The 19,612-nt window shown below is 39.3% G+C and overlaps 1 protein-coding gene across 1 annotated transcript in view; it reads left to right on the plus strand.

Moving 5' to 3' along the window:
- Nucleotides 1-19,612, plus strand: part of LOC139735738 (complement receptor type 1-like) — a 68,400-nt gene that overhangs the window by 35,286 nt on the left and 13,502 nt on the right. The window contains exons 4-6 of the mRNA XM_071646486.1: nucleotides 4,182-4,355; nucleotides 9,047-9,250; nucleotides 19,272-19,493. Of these exons, the coding sequence (XP_071502587.1) occupies nucleotides 4,182-4,355; nucleotides 9,047-9,250; nucleotides 19,272-19,493 (600 nt within the window). The remainder of the gene's footprint in view (nucleotides 1-4,181; nucleotides 4,356-9,046; nucleotides 9,251-19,271; nucleotides 19,494-19,612) is intronic.

Here is a 19,612-nt window from a genome sequence, read left to right on the forward strand (position 1 = left end):
CTTCAGACAAGGTTTTTATCATCAAGTGACTTTATGAAAAATAAATTGAAAATGAATAGATGTGGCTCTTATCGCGCGTTCTTTTAAAAACTGGTCCCCCTATAGATGCTATAATTGCTAAATGAATGGATGTTGGAGCATATAGTGGTAAGAAGTGACCTTGTACGGCTATCAAGCGGGCTATTTCAAGGGATAGAAGATGGTGTATGAAGACATCTTATGTTGAGGGGCCACAATACCCCAGCTCACCTATACATGCAAGTGTACTTCATTTTTCTTGTGTGGGTTCATACATATCCCGATGTTATTATCTTGGTGATTATCATATGTGTGAGATGAAGAAATAAACAATATCGTAGAATATTTTTAAGTTAAGTCAGTTGCCGCAATGTTTCCACGAGAGGGACACGATATTATGAAGACAAGAACTGATCGGAAGAGCACGTTGCTAATCATCTGTTTCTTTTTATTCACTAGCTGCTATCAAGTTATAGAAAGAAGGGTCTCATGCAACTGAACGTATTCATCAGCAAACACGAACATAAAAAATACATGTACATAAAATAATACATTATATATCACATGGGCCGCCCACCCACAACTCATCTCCACATACAAAGTTTTTACAAACAATTTTGCACAATACTCCGCTGCACTTTCTTTTTTCGACTTCATTTTTCGCTCTTTGGATGCCATGTGTCTTGGGCATGGTGTATAGCTCCGTGCATAGTGTGGATATAGTGACTAAATAGGCCCTATCAGAAACAGGATTATCGCACCAGAAAACCTTTCCATGCAGTAAACAGTGCATGGAAATACTCCACGGACAGTGGATGCATGCATGTGATGTATATGGAGAGTGTCCTTGGGACCTCTGGGTGAGGATGCAGGGGTCACTAACGTGACCTCTTCCTTATTACGTAATGACAGAATGATCGCCCTCGCTCACTGGGGGTAAATTTAGGCTCCTCCCACTTGAAGCGAATGTGCCCAGACCCTTTGCCTTCGGCAAAGGCGGCGACTTCGTCGCCGCGGAGTCCAGTTGGCAAAGGGTCTGGAAACCAGACTATGTGTAACGAAGGTTATCGCGCTCAACCCATCGGAAGGCGGTCCATGTGGGTGTCTTGTCAAGACGGTGATTGGTCACTACCGTGGCCGACGTGTGGTAAGAGAACTGCTTATTACCGCGTTTACACGTAGCCTCAGCTCGCGGATTTTCGAGCGTTCCGTTTACATTACCCCAGCTCGCGGATCAGACTCGCCTCGTGGGGTAAAATTCGACTGATACCCACAATGCTTCGCTAGCCAGACCACGTACCTGTAAACAACAATTACGCGCGCTCATTTCAAGACCGGTGACCGCCGATCGATGTAAGTAAAATCTTGTAGCTCCATGTAGTCCATGGGCCAGGCCAGATATTGGTACCACCCGAGGTGGCAAAACCTTTTTGGTATCATTTTTTTTTGTCGGGCATAGATATGCTTATCAAGCTATGATAGCATTTCCAAATGAGTAGCTTAGTCATAATAAATGAATTTTTAACCAATTTGATCTCCTTGTTATATCCCTGTACTTCTGAATCGAAACTAACCGCTATACAAAGAAAAGCACTGTCTTCTTGATGTTCCATAGAGCTGTAAAATGCAGCTCTATGGTACCCGTATGTTCACAGGTGTTCTGTGGTAAATGCGGTGCGCTTAGTCTTTATTCAAGGCAGTGAAGGGAATATCCAAAGGTTATGATGTCCACAGCGCTTAGTCTTTATTCTAGACGGCGAAGGGCACATCCAAAGCTTATGATACAGTGTCAGGGGCGGATCCAGGAATTCTGTAAAGGGGGGGGGGGGGGCGTGACTAATATTTTTAGTGCCACTTCCGGGTTTCATTTCAGTGTTTTTCTTTTTATTTCTTTTGTTTTTAACGAAAATTAAAGGGGGGCGTGCGCTGGTTGCGCCCCCTTCTGGATCCGCCTCTGAGTGTATATCCTTTTATCTAAAAACAACAACAACAACAAAAAAGCAATTCCTCGTGAATTTTACCGTATTTTTCAATTATTTATCATTTTCCGGCAAAAACGCTACGGTGAAAACGCTAACACCACGCCAATGTCGCTTTATTTCCATCCAACAATAAAATACAATGCAAAAACAATGTACCGGTACACTGCAAAACATTATAATAAATAATATTGTAAATGAACAGAGTGATTTTTGTTTAAAACTGATGTATTTGTTGAGAGGGTAGTATAAAAACAGTATAGATAATCCCTTTTATGAGGAACTTTAGATATCATAACGTTACATTGGTCTAGATAAAGACTAAGCGCACCGCGTGACAGCTGTGGACATCATAACCCTTTGGATATTCCCTTCGCTGCCTTGAATAAGGACTAAGCGCACCGCGTTTACAACAGAACACCTGTGGACATACGGAAGACAGTGCTCTTCTTTGTATAGCGGTTAGTTTCGATTCAGAAGTACAGGGATATAAAAACGAGACCAAATTGGTTAAAAATTCATTTATTATGACTAAGCTACTCATTTGGAAATGCTATCATAGCTTGATAAGCATATTTATGTCCAACAAACAAAATGACACCAAAAAGGTTTTGCCACCTCAGGTGGTACCAACAACCCATTTTTCGGGTCTTGGCCCATGGACTAATGTAAAACAATCACAAATTCGAGAAGTGAGCAGTTCGAGAAGAGAGCAACAATTGCATGCAAGAGGCGAGGCTGCACGTACGTACGTACGTGTACTGTGCATGTGTGATGTATTTACAACAAAGGTCAGTGCAGTTCAGTATGTGTACATATTCGAATTCGTGCATGGTACGTGTATGTAGCCACATGTACAATTAGGTGACATTACATCATGGATCTGTAATGTTACTAGTTTATGCCTCCAACGTTTAGTCCATGGTTATAATGCTTATCGCGATAATCTCCACCGTACCCATCTGTGTACAGGCGAGATTTCGCGCGCTCTTACCGGAAGTTCACCCACCAATTGCTGGGGCAGACTCGCCTTTCCGTTTACACGGACAAAAAAATGCCGGGTCTACCCCAGCTCGCGGGTCGAATCCTACAACTTTGCTGGGGCAAAAAAGCTGGGACAGTCCCACCTCGCGGGGCAGGGTAATTGCGTTTACACGTAGAGAAAAAGGCGAGTCTGCCCCAGCTCGCGGGTTCGACCCGGGAGCTGGGGCTACGTGTAAACGCGGTAACAGTCATACAGCGTGTCAAACGGAATGTAATGTTTCAGAGATATGGGGGCATGGTGTAGGAGTAGCTCAAGTAGAAGAAGGGGATGTGTTCGTATGATTGACCATTAATGGACACATTCACTACAACTATCGATTTGTGTTTATCAGGATTAACCTTACAGAAATTCCGTCGATCCCAATCACGCACGATCATGATTGCATTTGTTTTGTGACAAATTACTTCTGGTTCTTGGGTTGAGTGGAAAAAGGCCAAAAGTAACGATGAGCCTACTTCTTCAGTTCATGTTTGGTGTTAGCACATTATGTGGTTATATTCATTGTCGTGTGAAAAAAAAAACCAACAACATATTTTATCTTGGGATGTTTCTAATGATGGCGCAACGTAGGCCTTGCATATTAAATGTGTTCGACTAAAGAGGAACATTTCGTTGCCTGTCTCTGGAAGTGACACAGATCACATAAATACTTGAAATTAATGTTCCCTCTCTTTTTAAATGATATTATTGGGAAGCCTGTTTTATGAAATTCTGTCACGATAAAACAGCTTGTGTGATCAATGTAGGAATTATAGAAGAAATTGCAGGGTGATTCGATCATTAATTGACGGAAAACGGAATGATAATATTCTACCATTTATCTTGCCAAATTTCTCCGAAAGGAAAATTGCGTTCACCAGATCAGTCTTCACTGAGAAGCGTTGGCATTACGTCATGACTAAGGTCATGGTAGACCCAATTCCTGCGATCAGACTTTTTAATTAACGTGCCCTAAGTTCTTCACTGAAGGCCAGGTTTGCCCTCTTTCCTGGATCGAGGTTTCCGTTGACCTTCGAGCTCAGGCACTGAGTGTCAAAATCTCAAGAAGGGAGAGAATAATACTACCCGCTGATAGCAGATGACGCACAGTAACCGTAATCTCTAATTCACACCCATGTCATCCTTCTTTCTACCTTTAGTTGAGCTGGCACAATGTTTTCAAGAGAGTGAACAAACGAGTCGCTTTACGGTGCAGCCACTGAACGTCATCGCTACTTCTCTGTCAGGTATCGGGGAGGAATACGAGCATGGCAGTGAGATCGAGGTCACCTGTCGATCAGGTTTTATTCCCGAGGAACCGGTCAGGGTAATGTGTAATGATGGACAGTAGTCTGAGTCCTGGCCAACTTGTGGTGAGTCACCGCATCCCTCTCTGTGCTTTGGACCACGCTTTGGGGTCTTTTGCGCCATTCAAACCTCAAAGCATGCAAAGGGCTAGGAAAACAATGGGGAGATAAAATTTCAAATCATAAACAAAAGAGGGTAAATGATGGATCGCTTGAACTGAAACACCTTTAAAACGACCCCAACTTAAAATCATCAAAAGAGCGTGAATTCTATTAACTTGTGTGAGTATTTACCACCCCATGTTTAATTGTTATGCAGTTGTCTCCACCTGTTTTTTCGGTTACAGCTCGTTATTCCGAAGGTTCGTTATTCCGAAGGTTCGCTATTTCGAAGATTCGTTGTTCCGAAGGTTCGTTAATCCGAAAATGAAATAAGATTCGTTATTCCGAAGGTTTGTTCATCCGGAAATGATATAAGGTTCGTTATTCCGAAGGTTGGTTAATCCGAAAGTGAAATACAGTTCGTTATTCCGAAGGCTCGTTAATCCGAAAATGTAATAGAGTTCGTAATTCCGAAGGTTCGTTGATCCGAAAATAAAATAAGGCTTGTTATTCCAAAGGTTCCTTAATCCGAAATTGAAATAAGGCTCGTTATTCCGAAGGTTCGTTGATCCGAAAATAAAATAAGGTTCGGTTTTCCAAAGGTTCGTTATTCCGAAAATGAAGGTTCGCAAATCCGAAAATAAAATACGGATCTTGAAATTCCGAAAATATAGTAAAATTCTTGTCGTGACAAAATATGGTGTTGACTGTCTTATGCGTTCGTTGACACGTATGCGCATATGTGTGAGTGTGTGTATTGAGGTCAAGTACATAGAACCTTTGAAATTAATACTGTTTGAATGCCCATCTTATCCCCTCTCACCCCCGTTATCGTCTCTTTATAGCCTCACGTTTATCGGTTGTCTAAAATTCATCATCATCATCATAACAATTCAGGAGAGGCATGTTCACTTTGAAAAGGGGATGCCAGCACCATACTCTGTTGGGACACATAAACACATACGAACACACACATGTAAACAGGCACACACAAACACACGCAATTCCATACAATCTTTTATCGGCGACGCCAAAAATGCCGTCGTAATTTGTAATTTCATTTGTACATGTATACTAACGATGAAAATAGAGGTATTTTCTACTCCGGAGGATGAGCTCGCCCCCTCCCACTCTTCACTTCTTCATCATTGTCAGGACAATACATTCATTATTTGAAATAATTACCATATTCGGCGACTCTAACATGTCTCAAGCATGCAGGAAAAAAAAAATCACATATGCATGGACTTGAAAATAAAGGCTTTTAAACAAATGAACAATCAAGTATACTCAACAAGCAGATTTCAAATGTAACATCTCTTTTAATAAGCTTCACTGTGAAGAGTGGAATGTAATCAAACTTGTCCTACCGATCAGTGACTAGGTATGTAATCATTTTTGCATGAATTCAATGAGAAGTTAAATGCAGTTCTCCACTTTTTTGTGTGACATGGTAACACATGAAATTCATGTCGTTATGGTAACTGACAAAATGTAAGCCAGTGCTTTGTATAATTTCTAGTTCTCGTAAAGTTAAGTAAATTGAGTTTTACACTCCACTATGATAGCCTTTGCCATGACACTAGTTGTATTACGTATTACCAAAAGAAACTGCAACTTTTTTGTGTAAATTCTGATTTTGGACACATATTTAGGTGTACTGTTTGGATATTCAAGTTACAGTATATACCCATTGTTAGAAGTGAAAAAAAACCCCGAGTTTTCAGTCTGCATGCATTTCACTTTCTTTAAACATATGATTTTTTTTTTCGGGGGGGGGGGGGGAGGGAACCGCGGTCACCATCTTAAACCTATAGGAAAGGCATTTAAAATTAAAGGGATGGTATAGTATTGGCTGAGATGGGGCGTCGGGTTTCCAACTTTTTTGTGAGATATTGAGAAACTTATTATGAAATATGAAAGAGCACGTAATTCTACGAGGAATTCAAAGTTTATTCGATGAAAATTGGTTTTGAAATGGCTGAGATATTCAAAACAAAGGGATCCCAATAAAACGTTGGACCCATCTTGTGTTTAGCCTAATGTTTTACCCTTTTTTTTTTATATCTCGGCCATATAAACCGATTTTAATGCAACACATTTTGAATTTATTTTAGAATTGTATCCTCTTTAAATTTCACAGAAGATTTCTAATTATCTTGCAAAAATTTGAATTTGAATCTCACATCTCAACCAAAACTATACTATCCCTTTAGAATACCTCGCCTGTATGAAATAAATCTCTTTATAAGACACTGATACCCCGGAAGGTCGATAGACACCCCCACATACATACACACGGACACAAAATAAAAAGGGGACTAACTACAAGCACCTTACAAAAACAAAACACGCCACGTCATTCGATAATGGTACAACTGATAAAAAACAAACAAACAAACTAACTAACAAACAAACAAACTTATACGTGTAAATGTTGGCGATTATATTGGTCGTTATCATACATAATAAATATGATACCGCGTGCTGAAAATAACCATAAAGGTTATGAAGGTGGACGATGTGAGATCATAATACACGGAGCCGCTGCATGTTGAAGATCCTGCATGACTACATAACAGTATGGGGAAGGTGGGGCATAAGGAAGCACTTAATGCCAAACTTACAATATGACGTCGTTACTGCTATTATCATTGAAAATGTTAGGGTGTCTGAAAATAGGCTATAGAAAAATCACACAGTCCCCTACGCTTTAAATCCAATCGCTCAAGTAAATCATAATTGTTAGACTGAATTAAAATCAAGATTCTTGATCTACGTCACTTCTTCACGCAACACGACGTGCTTTACCTGAAACTATTATATACACGTGTATCATCCTCCCCAGAGACAATATCGAATTCCCATCGCATGATATTCAAGCAGTTGTTTTGATTACGACAACGTATTTTGTCATTACAGTGGGTTTATTTCATTTTCGGATTAACGAACCTCCGGAATAACGGACCCTATATCATTTTCGGATCAACGAACCTTTGGAATAAAAAAAAAAAACCTTACATATTCGGATTAACGAACCTTCGGAATAACGGACCCTATTTTATTTTCGGATCAGCGAACCTTCAAAATAACGAACCTTCGAAGTAGCGAGCGTAATTTCATTTTCGGATTAACGAACCTTCTGAATAGCGAACTATATTTCATTTTCGGAATAACGAACCTTCGGAATAACAGACCCGAGGTCATTTTCGGATTAACGGGCCTTCGGAATAGCGAACCCTATTTTATTTTCGGATCAACGAACCTGCGGAATAATGAACCTTCGAAATAACGAACAGCACCCGTTTTTCATGTTTGCCTCCTGTTACAGTTCAGGGTAGATCATGTTCATCACGAGTTGCTCGATGGGGTACCTATACGGTGAACCCAGCATCGGAGAACGGTTACCCCCATAGAACGGAAGTCAGCGTTTCAGTGACATGTGACAATGGATATCGTGCGTACCCTCTTCAACCGGTGAACATGCTATGCAGAGATGGTGATTGGTCCGTTTCCTGGCCTCACTGTGGTAATATACGGAATTGAAAAAAAAAAGAGCTAATTGTTGATGTCTTTTATATTTTTGTATTCTACAGTGGGGAGGGTCTGTGTGGAAACCATGCCATGTGAAATGTATTTTCAAGCATAGCCTTATATGATATAAGTTCTTGTCATGTAAGATGGAAATGGTACAGACGGCAAGAAAAAAATGAAAGAAAAGATAATAATTTCAGTAGAATATACAAATACACAACAGCGAGGAGATTTTCGATGTAGTGTTTTTTCCCAGCAGTTACAACGCATTTGAAAGCAAAGAAACCTTCCTTAGGTGGGACAGTTAATTGAACCACAGCACTATAAGACAAGAAGCTCAATATTTGATTTACAACTAGGCTAAGATCATTTTCCGTTTTACCTTGACTCTCGAAATAATCAAATCAAAAGTAAACTCTAGAATATATATTTAACATAGGCTATATAATCATTTAAAGAGGTACTGATTGTAGACGTGGTTAATGTAAAAAAGAAATACAGGTATTGATAAAAAAATGGATTATCTCCCTGTGGTGAACAAAGCATAATTATAATGATAATTCTATTGATTCTACTGTTTTGCGGTGGATGGGGGGGGGGGGGACGAGGAGGTACGTACAGTTTCTGAGCACGTCAACAATTAAGCAATTTGATCACTGCCTTTGTAATCAGGAGCTGGAAACAGTAGCTTGTAACTGCGACTTCTTGCATTTTAAGATTTGCATTTGGGATTCTAATCTATAGGGTTCCAGGAGCCTTTACAGGAAGCACTGGTGACGGTCTATTCTTTTCTCTGGACGGACACTTGATACACTACCTATACCAACAATTCTTAGAGAGGGATTGAGAGAGGGAGAGAGAGAGAGAGAGACGAGGGGGGGGGGGGCAAGGAGAAAGAGAACATAATTCTCCGTATCTGGTTGTCATTCATATTCATATTTAGCCATACAAAACAAGGTGCTACTGCAAACACTCCGAGGCGCAAACACAAAATCTTTCCAATCACCTGAGATTGAGACATACATGGATAATAGCACACGAGTCATCTCACTCACTTATTGGCTGTCAATTTCCCCCTGTAGTGGATGCGAGACGGTGTATTCCAGTTACGACTGAGCACGGGAGGTACTCTATTGAAATTCTACGGGGAACCTCTCACGAAGGGATCTATGCTGACAACACCTGTATCGAAGTGTCCTTAGCTTGTGATCCCGGCTACCTTGCACGATCATTCCTGAGGACAACATGTCAGCTCGGCACGTGGAGCCAGCCATGGCCCGTATGTGGTGAGATTTGGGGAAAAACATCCAGAAAATTCACTAAATGTTTCTTCTTACGGGCTATGTCTTGAGGTGTTCCATTTAATGCTCCATAGCAAAGTTTTAAATGCTCAGCGACTTTTGCCTCGTCGACATAATGCTTCGTTAACAATTGCTCCTTCGGCATTTACTCCAAAGATACATATGCTCCGCGGACAAGTCTTGCTCTGCCCAAATTTGCTCCACTTTCAGGTAGGCTACTTCGTTTACCCTGCTGACTTACATGATTATAATTGCCAATTGAATTTTAAGTGCTTTTGATTAAATTATGTTCGCTTGATATGAATTGTATGTGAAACCAAAATACTAGTCTGGCGACATTCAGATGTTCTTTCGAAATCGTATTGAAAAATGATTGTATATTTCTTTGGCAATGCTTATGGAGCGTTTGCACCCGGTCTGACACACCCACATCGTCCAAGTAACGTCGTAGCTGCTTTGGCGTTGTTCTGAGTGCTCCAACCATAATATAGGGATCATCTCCGTTTTCATATTCACAGGTGGCGAACTTTGCTGGCCAGATCCTTGTACATTTCTATTTTTATCTTCTCCTTCTCGGCTACTCTGCTGCCTCCCGATACCGCGATATCGACTACCGTGCACATCTCTCGAGCCCTTTCTACGACGGTGATATATCATGTGTAACAGTACAGAGCGCCACCCGTACTGTGTGCCCGCACCGGGCCGGCATACCTAAAACTTTAGGAATGCTTTCTGGTTTCATCTGGTATCAGTTTAATCCTAACTAGGCGGGAGGGGGGGGGGGGGGGGCCTCGAAGGCCCCCTCGGCGTTTCGCGCGATGTATTGCTATTGCGAGAAGCTATCGCCGCAACATTTCATGACTTTTTTTCTTTTGAGTTTCCCCCATCTTTTGACACCAAATTTGCGATGCCCGGGCGCGCGGTTCCGAGGTTGGGCATAAATATGCACGTGCATGTCAGACCAAAAATTGCTCAAAAACGTGAATTCGTGTACAATTTCAATGCAAACTGTGTTTACAGGCAAATTTCATAAAAACATGATTATTTTGGGGGTTTATTGATTAAAATCAATTAATAACATAATATTTTCTTGTTCAGAACAATGTCGCGGACAGATTTCATCGAAAAAACAATGAAAAACATAAAGTCGAAAAAACAAAGAAATACATAAGAAATTCATAAAACAATAGAATACATTTTTTTATCTTACATTTGCTAAGGACACTAAAAAGAATATTTACACAAAAAGTGCCTGTTTTGAGCTTTATTTAGTGATTTATACCAAATTTATTGATTTCCTGCATCATTATGCATAAATTAGCTTAATTTAGTGTAAATGATGATTTTTGAAAAAATTAGCTTCTTGGTACTTTAGATTACATCATAGGCAATGTGTGTGCCTATTTTCGTCGCGATCGCGCGGTCGACGGCCGAAATCTGGAGGGGGAGCCCCCCGCCCCGGCTCTATCATCTACCTATTAAATAGCCCGGCCTATAGGTAGGGTTAAACCAGTTACACAAGCAGAGATCACTTAAAAATGTTTACTGGTTTGTACTGGTTTTTCAACCTAGGACAGGATATTAACTTGGTCATTTTAAGAAACTGTATGTGGTTCGTGCATATACGATTTTGCTCTCACATGGTAGTTTCTGTTTTCTGCAAAGCTCGTAGTAAACGGCATCTGTCAGTTCGTCATGTCTTTGTAGTCGTTACACTGTAGGAGTTTACTACAGCCACTTACGATACGTTGCACTGTCTCGTCTTGTTCTTGGCATATTCTACATGTGGCATCCACATCTCTTTTCTACACCTTGGCTTTTAGAGCATTGGTTGACAGTGTTTGCTCTTGGACAGCGACAATCAGTCCTTCCGTCTTTTTTCTTCAGTTCTCCTTTCTTCAGCCATAACCATGTTTCATTACTGCTGATGTTCTCCGTCTCTCTGCAGAACTGGCTATGCAACTGCTTTTCTCTCCACTTTGCGAATCTTTCTGCTTGTTTCTGGGTTTTGAAAGTAAGTGAATCAACTCAACCGTCCTTTCCAAAGTCCACCTGCATGGCTTGAAGGAGTTTTTCCTGATTACTTTTTATGGACTCGTTGAGGCCGATTTGCTCCATATTCACGCAGCTTGATGTGCTCCCGAGCTCTCCAGCCTCCTTAGTTTTTGTAAATCGGAAACATTTTCCTTGTACTTTGAGCGATAGTGGCCAGTTCCTCCTCCGTCCATTCCACAACTTATCCTCTGTATCTCAAAACTGCTACCACCCAGTTGTTTAGAGCTGTGATCATGTGGCCGCCATTTAGGTGTGATTTTAGTACTCTTTTCACTCATGAGAAGTAGTCCTTCGTGACAAACACTTTGATTGCATCTTTCCTCCACACAGCATCAGATTCCAATACACAGAGGAATTTTATCCTTCTTCCAAACTCTGTAATATTCTTCCATCAGGAAGTGATATTCATACAGTCTTCACTTGTCTCCCTCTCTTCGTAACTTAGAGTAGCGCACTTCTTGATGCCGAAGTCCATTCCGAAGTCTTTGCTGACAAGACGAACCATCTGTACTAGCATGCTGCACTGCTTCTCGTCTTTGCTGGAGGTGGCAATTATTATGATCATTATTGTTTTATTATCATTATTACTATTTATTATTGTTAGCATTATTATTTTATTATTTTTGTTATTTTTATCATTGTTGGTATTATTATCATAATTACTATTATTATTTGATTGTTTTTAGAAGTATTTCCATTAATAGCATTACCTTCCCCTCCCTTTGTATGATAAACAATAGCACTAGCAACAACAATTACAACAGCAACAACCATATGGCACATAACCAGAACTTTAATAGTGCTATGATAGCAGCCAATATAATCTACGTCTCTTGAGGCAGTATGCTGTCGAGTAAGAAAAAGAAATATGATATTGAAAACTAACTACGTGTAGTAAGTTGGTAATACATTTTCAAAAAAGACGAAAGAAGACCTAGGTATGGGAAGGGAGGGAGGAAGTCAATTAGACAAAAGGATGCGAGTTCTTCTAGTTTGAATTCAAAGGAGACATTCGGCAGAAATTCGACTGTATCTATAATTATGAGTAAGCAATAACAATTATCACCAGTTATTACACAAGAAAACCAATCACCGTCACCGGATAGGCGAATTTTGAAAAATAATTCCTTCAAACGATAGTGCAAGAGCCTGCAAATGGTACTACGTAGGCGATACCCAATTCGTTGGATGGAAGTAATAGCGTTTTAGAAAACCGATCCAAGTGTTTCGACATGGTCATACAGGATTTACCATAAATTGCCATAATAATTTATAACATGTGTTTTATTAATTTTAGATAAATTGTTGTAAGCTTATACATTTTCCGTCCTTTTCGAGCTGACGTCCGTGTTGGATATTACTTTGTATGCAAACCACGCACGCGCGCGTTCATATTATTACTAATACCTTGTACGCAGTCCGGTGTGCAGTGTGTTCGGCAGGGGAGACTCGAATTCTGCGTATGTATATATATATATATATATATATATATATATATATATATATATATATATATGAGGATCGAAAAGTGCTCAATGCTGTAAAGCAGAGCATATTAGGCGTACCTGTGTTTTGGTGCCTTGTCTGCTACCGGCGGTTTCACGCTGTCGCGATCTTCAGGCAGACTGACAAAGTGGTGTGTTTCTGTGCTCATGTGGCGCGGTGGATCGGTTTGACGCATGGATGGTTTTCTTTTCCGGTGTCTGCATTTGGATATAAGTTCGGACCTTTTATTGAGTGCTTTTTTGTTTCGAACTTATATCCAAATGCAGACATCGGAAAGGAAAAACCATCCATGCGTCTAACCGATCCACCGCGCCACATGATCACAGAAACACACCATTTTGTCAGTCTGCCTGAAGATCGTGACAGCGTGAAACCGCCGGTAGCAGACAAGGCACCAAAACACAGGTACGCCTATCTATCTATATATATATATATATATATATATATATATATATATATACATGCATAATGGGTATATGTATATTTATTGTACTAGCTCTTCTTTACCAATAGGATAGTGGTGCAGCTGTTCATGTTGCAGCATTATTCCAACGTCGAGAGAAAGCAAATATATAATTATATATATATCAGTCAGCCAATGACATAGACATGTATATCACGGAATTCATGCATACAATGTACAGCACGATTTGGAGAATGTTGGTAACTTCTTATGTTCAGCTTGATTTTGCCGAGGTTTCTCAACCATGGAGCCCACCTTTTACGATCATTTCTTTTTTCTTTCTTTTTTTGATATGAGATGGACAAAAAAGAGAGAAGAAAACAAAACCTCGCTGGTGAGCAGGTGAGCGATTAGAACACTGTGTTCGTACGGTTGGGCGTCAGTGACGTCTGACTCTCCACCAAGACTTGGTGAAAGCGGTTCATTAGAGATACCAACAACACCAATTTGTCTTTTTCCTAATTTGTGACGACTGCCTTACTTCAAGATTGGAAGTAGTATAGACGTAACAAAAAGCTGTAAAAATTTATCGGAGAGGATTTTAATACCCATGTCGTGCCCTTGGCTGGATAATTAATTGAACGAGTAACTGTGATAAACAAAGTATTTGCCGATACTATACAAAAATAAAAAACTTGAAACACTCGAACGATTGATTGTTAATAAACTCGACAGAATCCAATTTCCTTGTTTTCAAAGCATTTTTAAAGAAACAACAATTGTTTGTTTGTTTGCTCTTGCGATGAATGGATGAAGCGGGATCTTTTACGTGCATGAATTGTTACTCTCATACACGGGACCTCCATTTTATGTCCTATCCGAGGGACAGAGTGTTTTGCCTCTTGCTAGAGGGGACGGTATGCTTACACACAACATTGCTCAGTCCAGACTCGGGTTCGAACCCGGGCCGCGTGATCGTGAGGCAGACGCGCTACCGACTGAGCCAACTCACCAACTCACTCATTAGAGTGTAAAATTACTTCTGAATGATATCAAAACATGGCAAGACGTTCACTGTTTCACTCAATATTCATGAAAAGTGAACAATGTCATATTATTACTACTAGAAAATTCAATCGTTAGCACAATCTCTAATGAGTGGGGGCACTGTGGCATACTGGATACGACTCCCGATCGGAGGACTCGAGTTCGAGTCCCGCCCAGCACTTACGTCCTTGGACAAGATGCTTTTCCCACCATGTCCCTCTTGACCCAGGTGTATGAATGGGTACCTTGCAACGCTAGGGCAATAATAATGGCAGGGCCCTCTGGTAGAGCAGTGGCAACACTGAAGAGGCTTCCCTGGGTAAATAAGACCTTATTATTATTATTATTTTTATTATTATAGTCGGCGGAGGAATTGACGGCGGAGCACATTATGTCGTATGATTTCGAAGAAACTGTCGGCGGAGCAAATGTCGGCGCAGCAAATGTCGGGGCAGCAAATGTCGGTGGTGCAAAATCGGAGGAGCAAATGTCGCGGGGAATATGCCTGCGGAGCATAAGTCATGTCACCGCCTTGAGGTACAAAACTAAGTCATCAGATTTGTGTTTAGTGGCATTTCAAACGACTGCCAGTTGAAAAGTCCGGCGAGTTGTGCTGAGAGGTTTTCTCCTCAGTATGAAAAGAGGTCATGGGATGTAAAGTCCAATATTTGTGATTCGCCACCGTGTTTCTCTGATACAAATGAACTATTACACAGAAATGCCGACAAAACATTGATAAGTTCTATCGTACCTGACTTCCTGACTTCTCCAAGAGCCGTCGATACCATCGACCATGATATACTTCTACATAATATTATTTCTTTATGGTATTCGTGAAAGGCATTGGAATGGTTCAGGAGGTACCTTGGTAATCGCAAACAATTTGTACTTATCATTGGTTATACACTCAGCAAAAAAAAAAAAAGAGAGAAAGTAAACATTTTCTGACGTTTATCTTTTTCTTAGATGTTTAGCTAAAAGTTGATGTACCGTCAAACAAAAATTACAACCGTACCCTCCGCTACGATAACTTTAAAAACATTGAATCAATACAAACACAATTTCGCGGTACTAGGAAATTACAACCCCTTGCCCATATCATACAGAAAGCCCCACTCAATTCGCTTCAGTGGTAAAAGAGAAATGACAATATTTTGTACGTGTATATCATGTCAGAAATCCCTTCCCTCCAAGTTATGTCCGTTGTGCTTACACATTGATATGCAGTTCCAAGATCATCCAAGTGCAAAACTTGGAAGACTCAGACTCATGACATGCTTTACAACAATCCACATTTCTCTGTGACCACTAAACCAAATTGAATGGGGTTTTCCGCAATATAAAGCTAAGATGTTATATTTTAAGACCCTGAAGTAGGATTTAGACAGTTTAATCATATTGGGTGTTATCAACGCAAAATATCTCATTGTAATTTATTTTTGGGACATACTCTATTATACTAAATGAAGGATGATTTAATTAGCTATCAACCTGGTAGGTCAATAAAAAGGGAAACTTCTTACATGAGTGAAGATCCATAGATATCTCTTCGAAGACATGTAAGAATTGAAAAATGAAAAGTTGTCATTCATGCGTAAGTGCTCTTCCACATAACAATACGAATAAAATGCACATTTAACACAATAAGAAACGTGAATAAAGTTGTAAGAATAAACTTGGATCTCCATGATATTCCTTGAAGCCTATAAAAGATCAATTAAGATTAAAAATAATGGAAGAAAATGAAGAATCTTCTGTCAAATCCAAATTCAAATTTCATTTCAGTTCTGAGTTGACAGAAAATTTTCATTTCCATCCTTTAGTTTCCCACTTTACTTTGGTTTGATAGTACGAAGAGATAAAAAGAGATCTTAGTTTTACTATTTCATTCATTTATTTCAGTTTGTTTAACTGGTCTTTTGTTATCATTGTCATCTTTAAAAGGCACTAGCAAATCAACGTATATATGTTAATTTTTTCCACTTTTTACTTTTGTGCCTATAAGGACCAAAACGAATGTGTTCACTCGTGCGTAAACTGCAATTCATATTGACCTTACGGGTTGATAGCCAATCAAATTACTTTTAATATGATTTATAAAACATTGATTTTCATCAAACTCATCTATGAAAATATGAACTCGAAAAAAAGTTTACTGTCTCTTTTTTGGTTGTTTTTGTTTGTTTTGTTTTGTTTTTTGCTAAGTGTATATCTAGTAGGCAAGACGTCAGTTGAGGCGATCCGCAAGGAACTTGCTAGGACCACTCTCGTTTGTTCTTTGTATTAACGAGATTATGTGACCGTGCATCTCAACAGCAACAAAATGTCGAACGCTCTTATTTTACGCGATGTCTCAAAATAGGTAAAATTGGTTGAAGTAATCAAACTTGAATTTTACATATTTTCTGAAAGAGTACAGTAAATCAAAGTTTGCCATCATAAAACATACAGGAAATTATAACAATTATTTGAGAACATCTCTCTTTTTTTTTTAGAATGAAGTCATTAGCTGCATCACAGAGTCCCTTTCTCATTTCTTAAAAACCTGAAAACACTCGTTACCTTCAACTCTAAAATCTCTTAAAGGGATTATACTTCTGCTTTGAAAATTGGTATCAGTCATGGAAAGTGTGTGTTCATAGATCATGATCGATTTTAGCCAAAGTTGATATTCTCTTAATTCTTGGCTCTACGACGTTTTACATCCTGTTTTTGTCCCATTCACTACCACTGCCGAGAGCAGGGCTTGGTGAAATAAAGAGTTTGAAAAGACCCTGTCTGTAACTTCAGAGCATTTCTCAGTATAACACACGTTTCCAGACTGTGTGCTTTCTCTCCAATATTTAGATTCCATTTGAAGTCCATTTAAAGTTCGTTTGGATTGAGTTATAATATATCATTTTAAAGCCTAAATGTCTGCTGTTTTGGAATCTGCTTGTAACTTAAAAAATCTATGTCTGGTGATTTTTTGTTGGTTTTGTGATACAGGGTCACATTTGCAGAATTCATCAAGTATCTTTTTTATCATCTGGAAGATATTAATGTATTTTGATCTAACTCTGATCCTGATGAATTCATTGACGCTTTGAATATTCAATGGATAAGATTACTTCAGTGGATAAGAGCATACAAGGTTTTATCTTGGAATGCTCCCTTGCACGACGCGGGAAAGTCAATTCAATCAAATTATTTGATTAGATATTGTACAATGAACTCTACGTGGCAGTTACATATTAGTCCACACTAACTTTTCATGTTACATGGTACTTTGTTATTAACAAATATAGATTATACTTTTTTATCATAGTCAATTCAATCAAATCTTTTAATTAGATTTTGGACAATAAACTCTACGTGACAGTTACATATCAGTTGATATGTCGCATTATCATTTAAAAAGATAGACGTTTTAAATAGAGGTGAATTTTGTCTTCCAAACACGCACCTTTCGTGTTATATGGAACTTTGTTTTAAATCATGGATATGCTGTTCTTTTGTTTCATGACAACAATGTTTTAAATATTAATAAATTATATCGTTTGCACTTAGGACATCTGTATGAACAAATACATCAGTAATTCCCTCCCTCCTGTATATGATTCCATGTTCCAAAAATACATTATCCTTTATGTCCTACCCGGCAATCCAGTGAATTACACTATTTTTGCCAAATTTGTGCTCTCTTTTTATGAAAGAATTGGAGTTCTCCTGCTAGCAACATAAAAGGAGCTTCATATCTTGAAACTTTTACCTTTAAATTATATAATTTTCTAATTGTTACAGTTACAAAGTGAATGTTCAAGCTTAATTTCAAGTCTCTTTTTTATTACGATTGTTTTATCGTCTTCTACAAATCCTATTTAAATCTCGTTTGGTGAGTTATGATTATATCTAATCCTTCGCGTGGCCTGGTTTTGACCCATCGCCTTCCCTCCTTCTCCTTATTTTCTATCCACAATAGTCTCTTCCTGTCTTTTTTTTTATGCCCATACTTTTTTTTTTTGCTCTTTCTTTTCTTAACAAGACAGCTGTCTCGTGTTCGTTTATGTGTCGTTCGTTTATGTGCAATTTGCCAAGTTGTGAGTTTTGTAAGTATATATTTTATTTGTTTTTATGAGGGGACGGCAAATCTACCAGCCTTGCTTTTTAGCACTCCCCTCCATTTCCAACAACTTTCTTTCTTTCGCTATTGTCATGAAATTTACAATATTGTATTTGAGGCCACAGTTTGTTTGTCATGTTTGCTTCAGTACATTATTATTGTATTTAGATTGATGTGTTCATAAGTAATTATTATCTTGTTGGAAATGAAGTGAATAAAATGAAGTGAAAATGAAATGAAAATGAAATACGAGATAATAGGCCTACGAATAAATGGGTGCTGTTCGTTATTCCGAAGGTTCGCTATTCCGAAGGATCGTTATTCCGAAGGGTCGTTAATCCGAAACACGCAAATTCCCTATACCTAGAGGTTCGTTAATCCGAAAATGAAACAGGGTTCGTTTATCCGAAAATTTGTGGCGTTATTCCGAAGGTTCGCTATTCCAAAGATTGGTTAATCCGTAAATGAAATTCGGAACAATGAACCTTCGCAATAACGAATCTTAGGAATAAAGAGCCTTCGGAATAACGAACCTTCGGAATAACGAGCTGTAACCCGAATAAATATGGCAAGTCTGTTTGACGAAAATGACAGCCGTGCTTTAATGGTGGTTCTACTCTCCTGTATAACATACAGCTTGACCACATTTGCTGAAGAACTGTAATTTCATGATGGACAGTTCTTCGTACTACCCTCCTTTTTAAACGGGAGTGTTTCATGCATTGGAACAAATTTTACATTTTTGAAAGCCTTATATTTTATAGCAAATAAGTGTAAAATATCTAGGTTAAAAAAAGACCGATGGTTCGGTACTTGGTACGGCTGTATAGCTAGAAAAAATGTCATCGCTGGTGTTTCAGCGTCACGGTGCTACATTTCCTTTCACTCAACAGTGAGGCAACAGATACCCTGCTCCGTGCCGGAGAGTGAAGGTGAAATCTCAATGAAATTCTTCCTGCATGGTGAAGAGACAAGAGAGCTCCATCCACGTGATTTGGTCCCCGGTGGATCCTTTATGGTGGCCCGGTGCCTTGACCCAGCAAAAAGTCGGCTGATCGGCGATTCCCGCAGGCAATGCAACTTCGGCGAGTGGCTCGGGGAAGAACCAAGATGTGGTAAATGTAAATTGATAGCAGGAAATACTCGACGCTGGTAACTGCGAATGCAAGACATTGTCGTGACTCAAAATGGTGACAACAAAAAAGAACAACATAGAAACCAGATTCCTGTGTAC

The sequence above is a fragment of the Diadema antillarum genome, unplaced genomic scaffold (genome assembly GCF_040938485.1).
Source record: "Diadema antillarum isolate AM-2024a unplaced genomic scaffold, OU_Dant_1.0 seq00000596_RagTag, whole genome shotgun sequence".
NCBI classification, from domain to species: Eukaryota; Metazoa; Echinodermata; class Echinoidea; order Diadematoida; family Diadematidae; genus Diadema; species Diadema antillarum.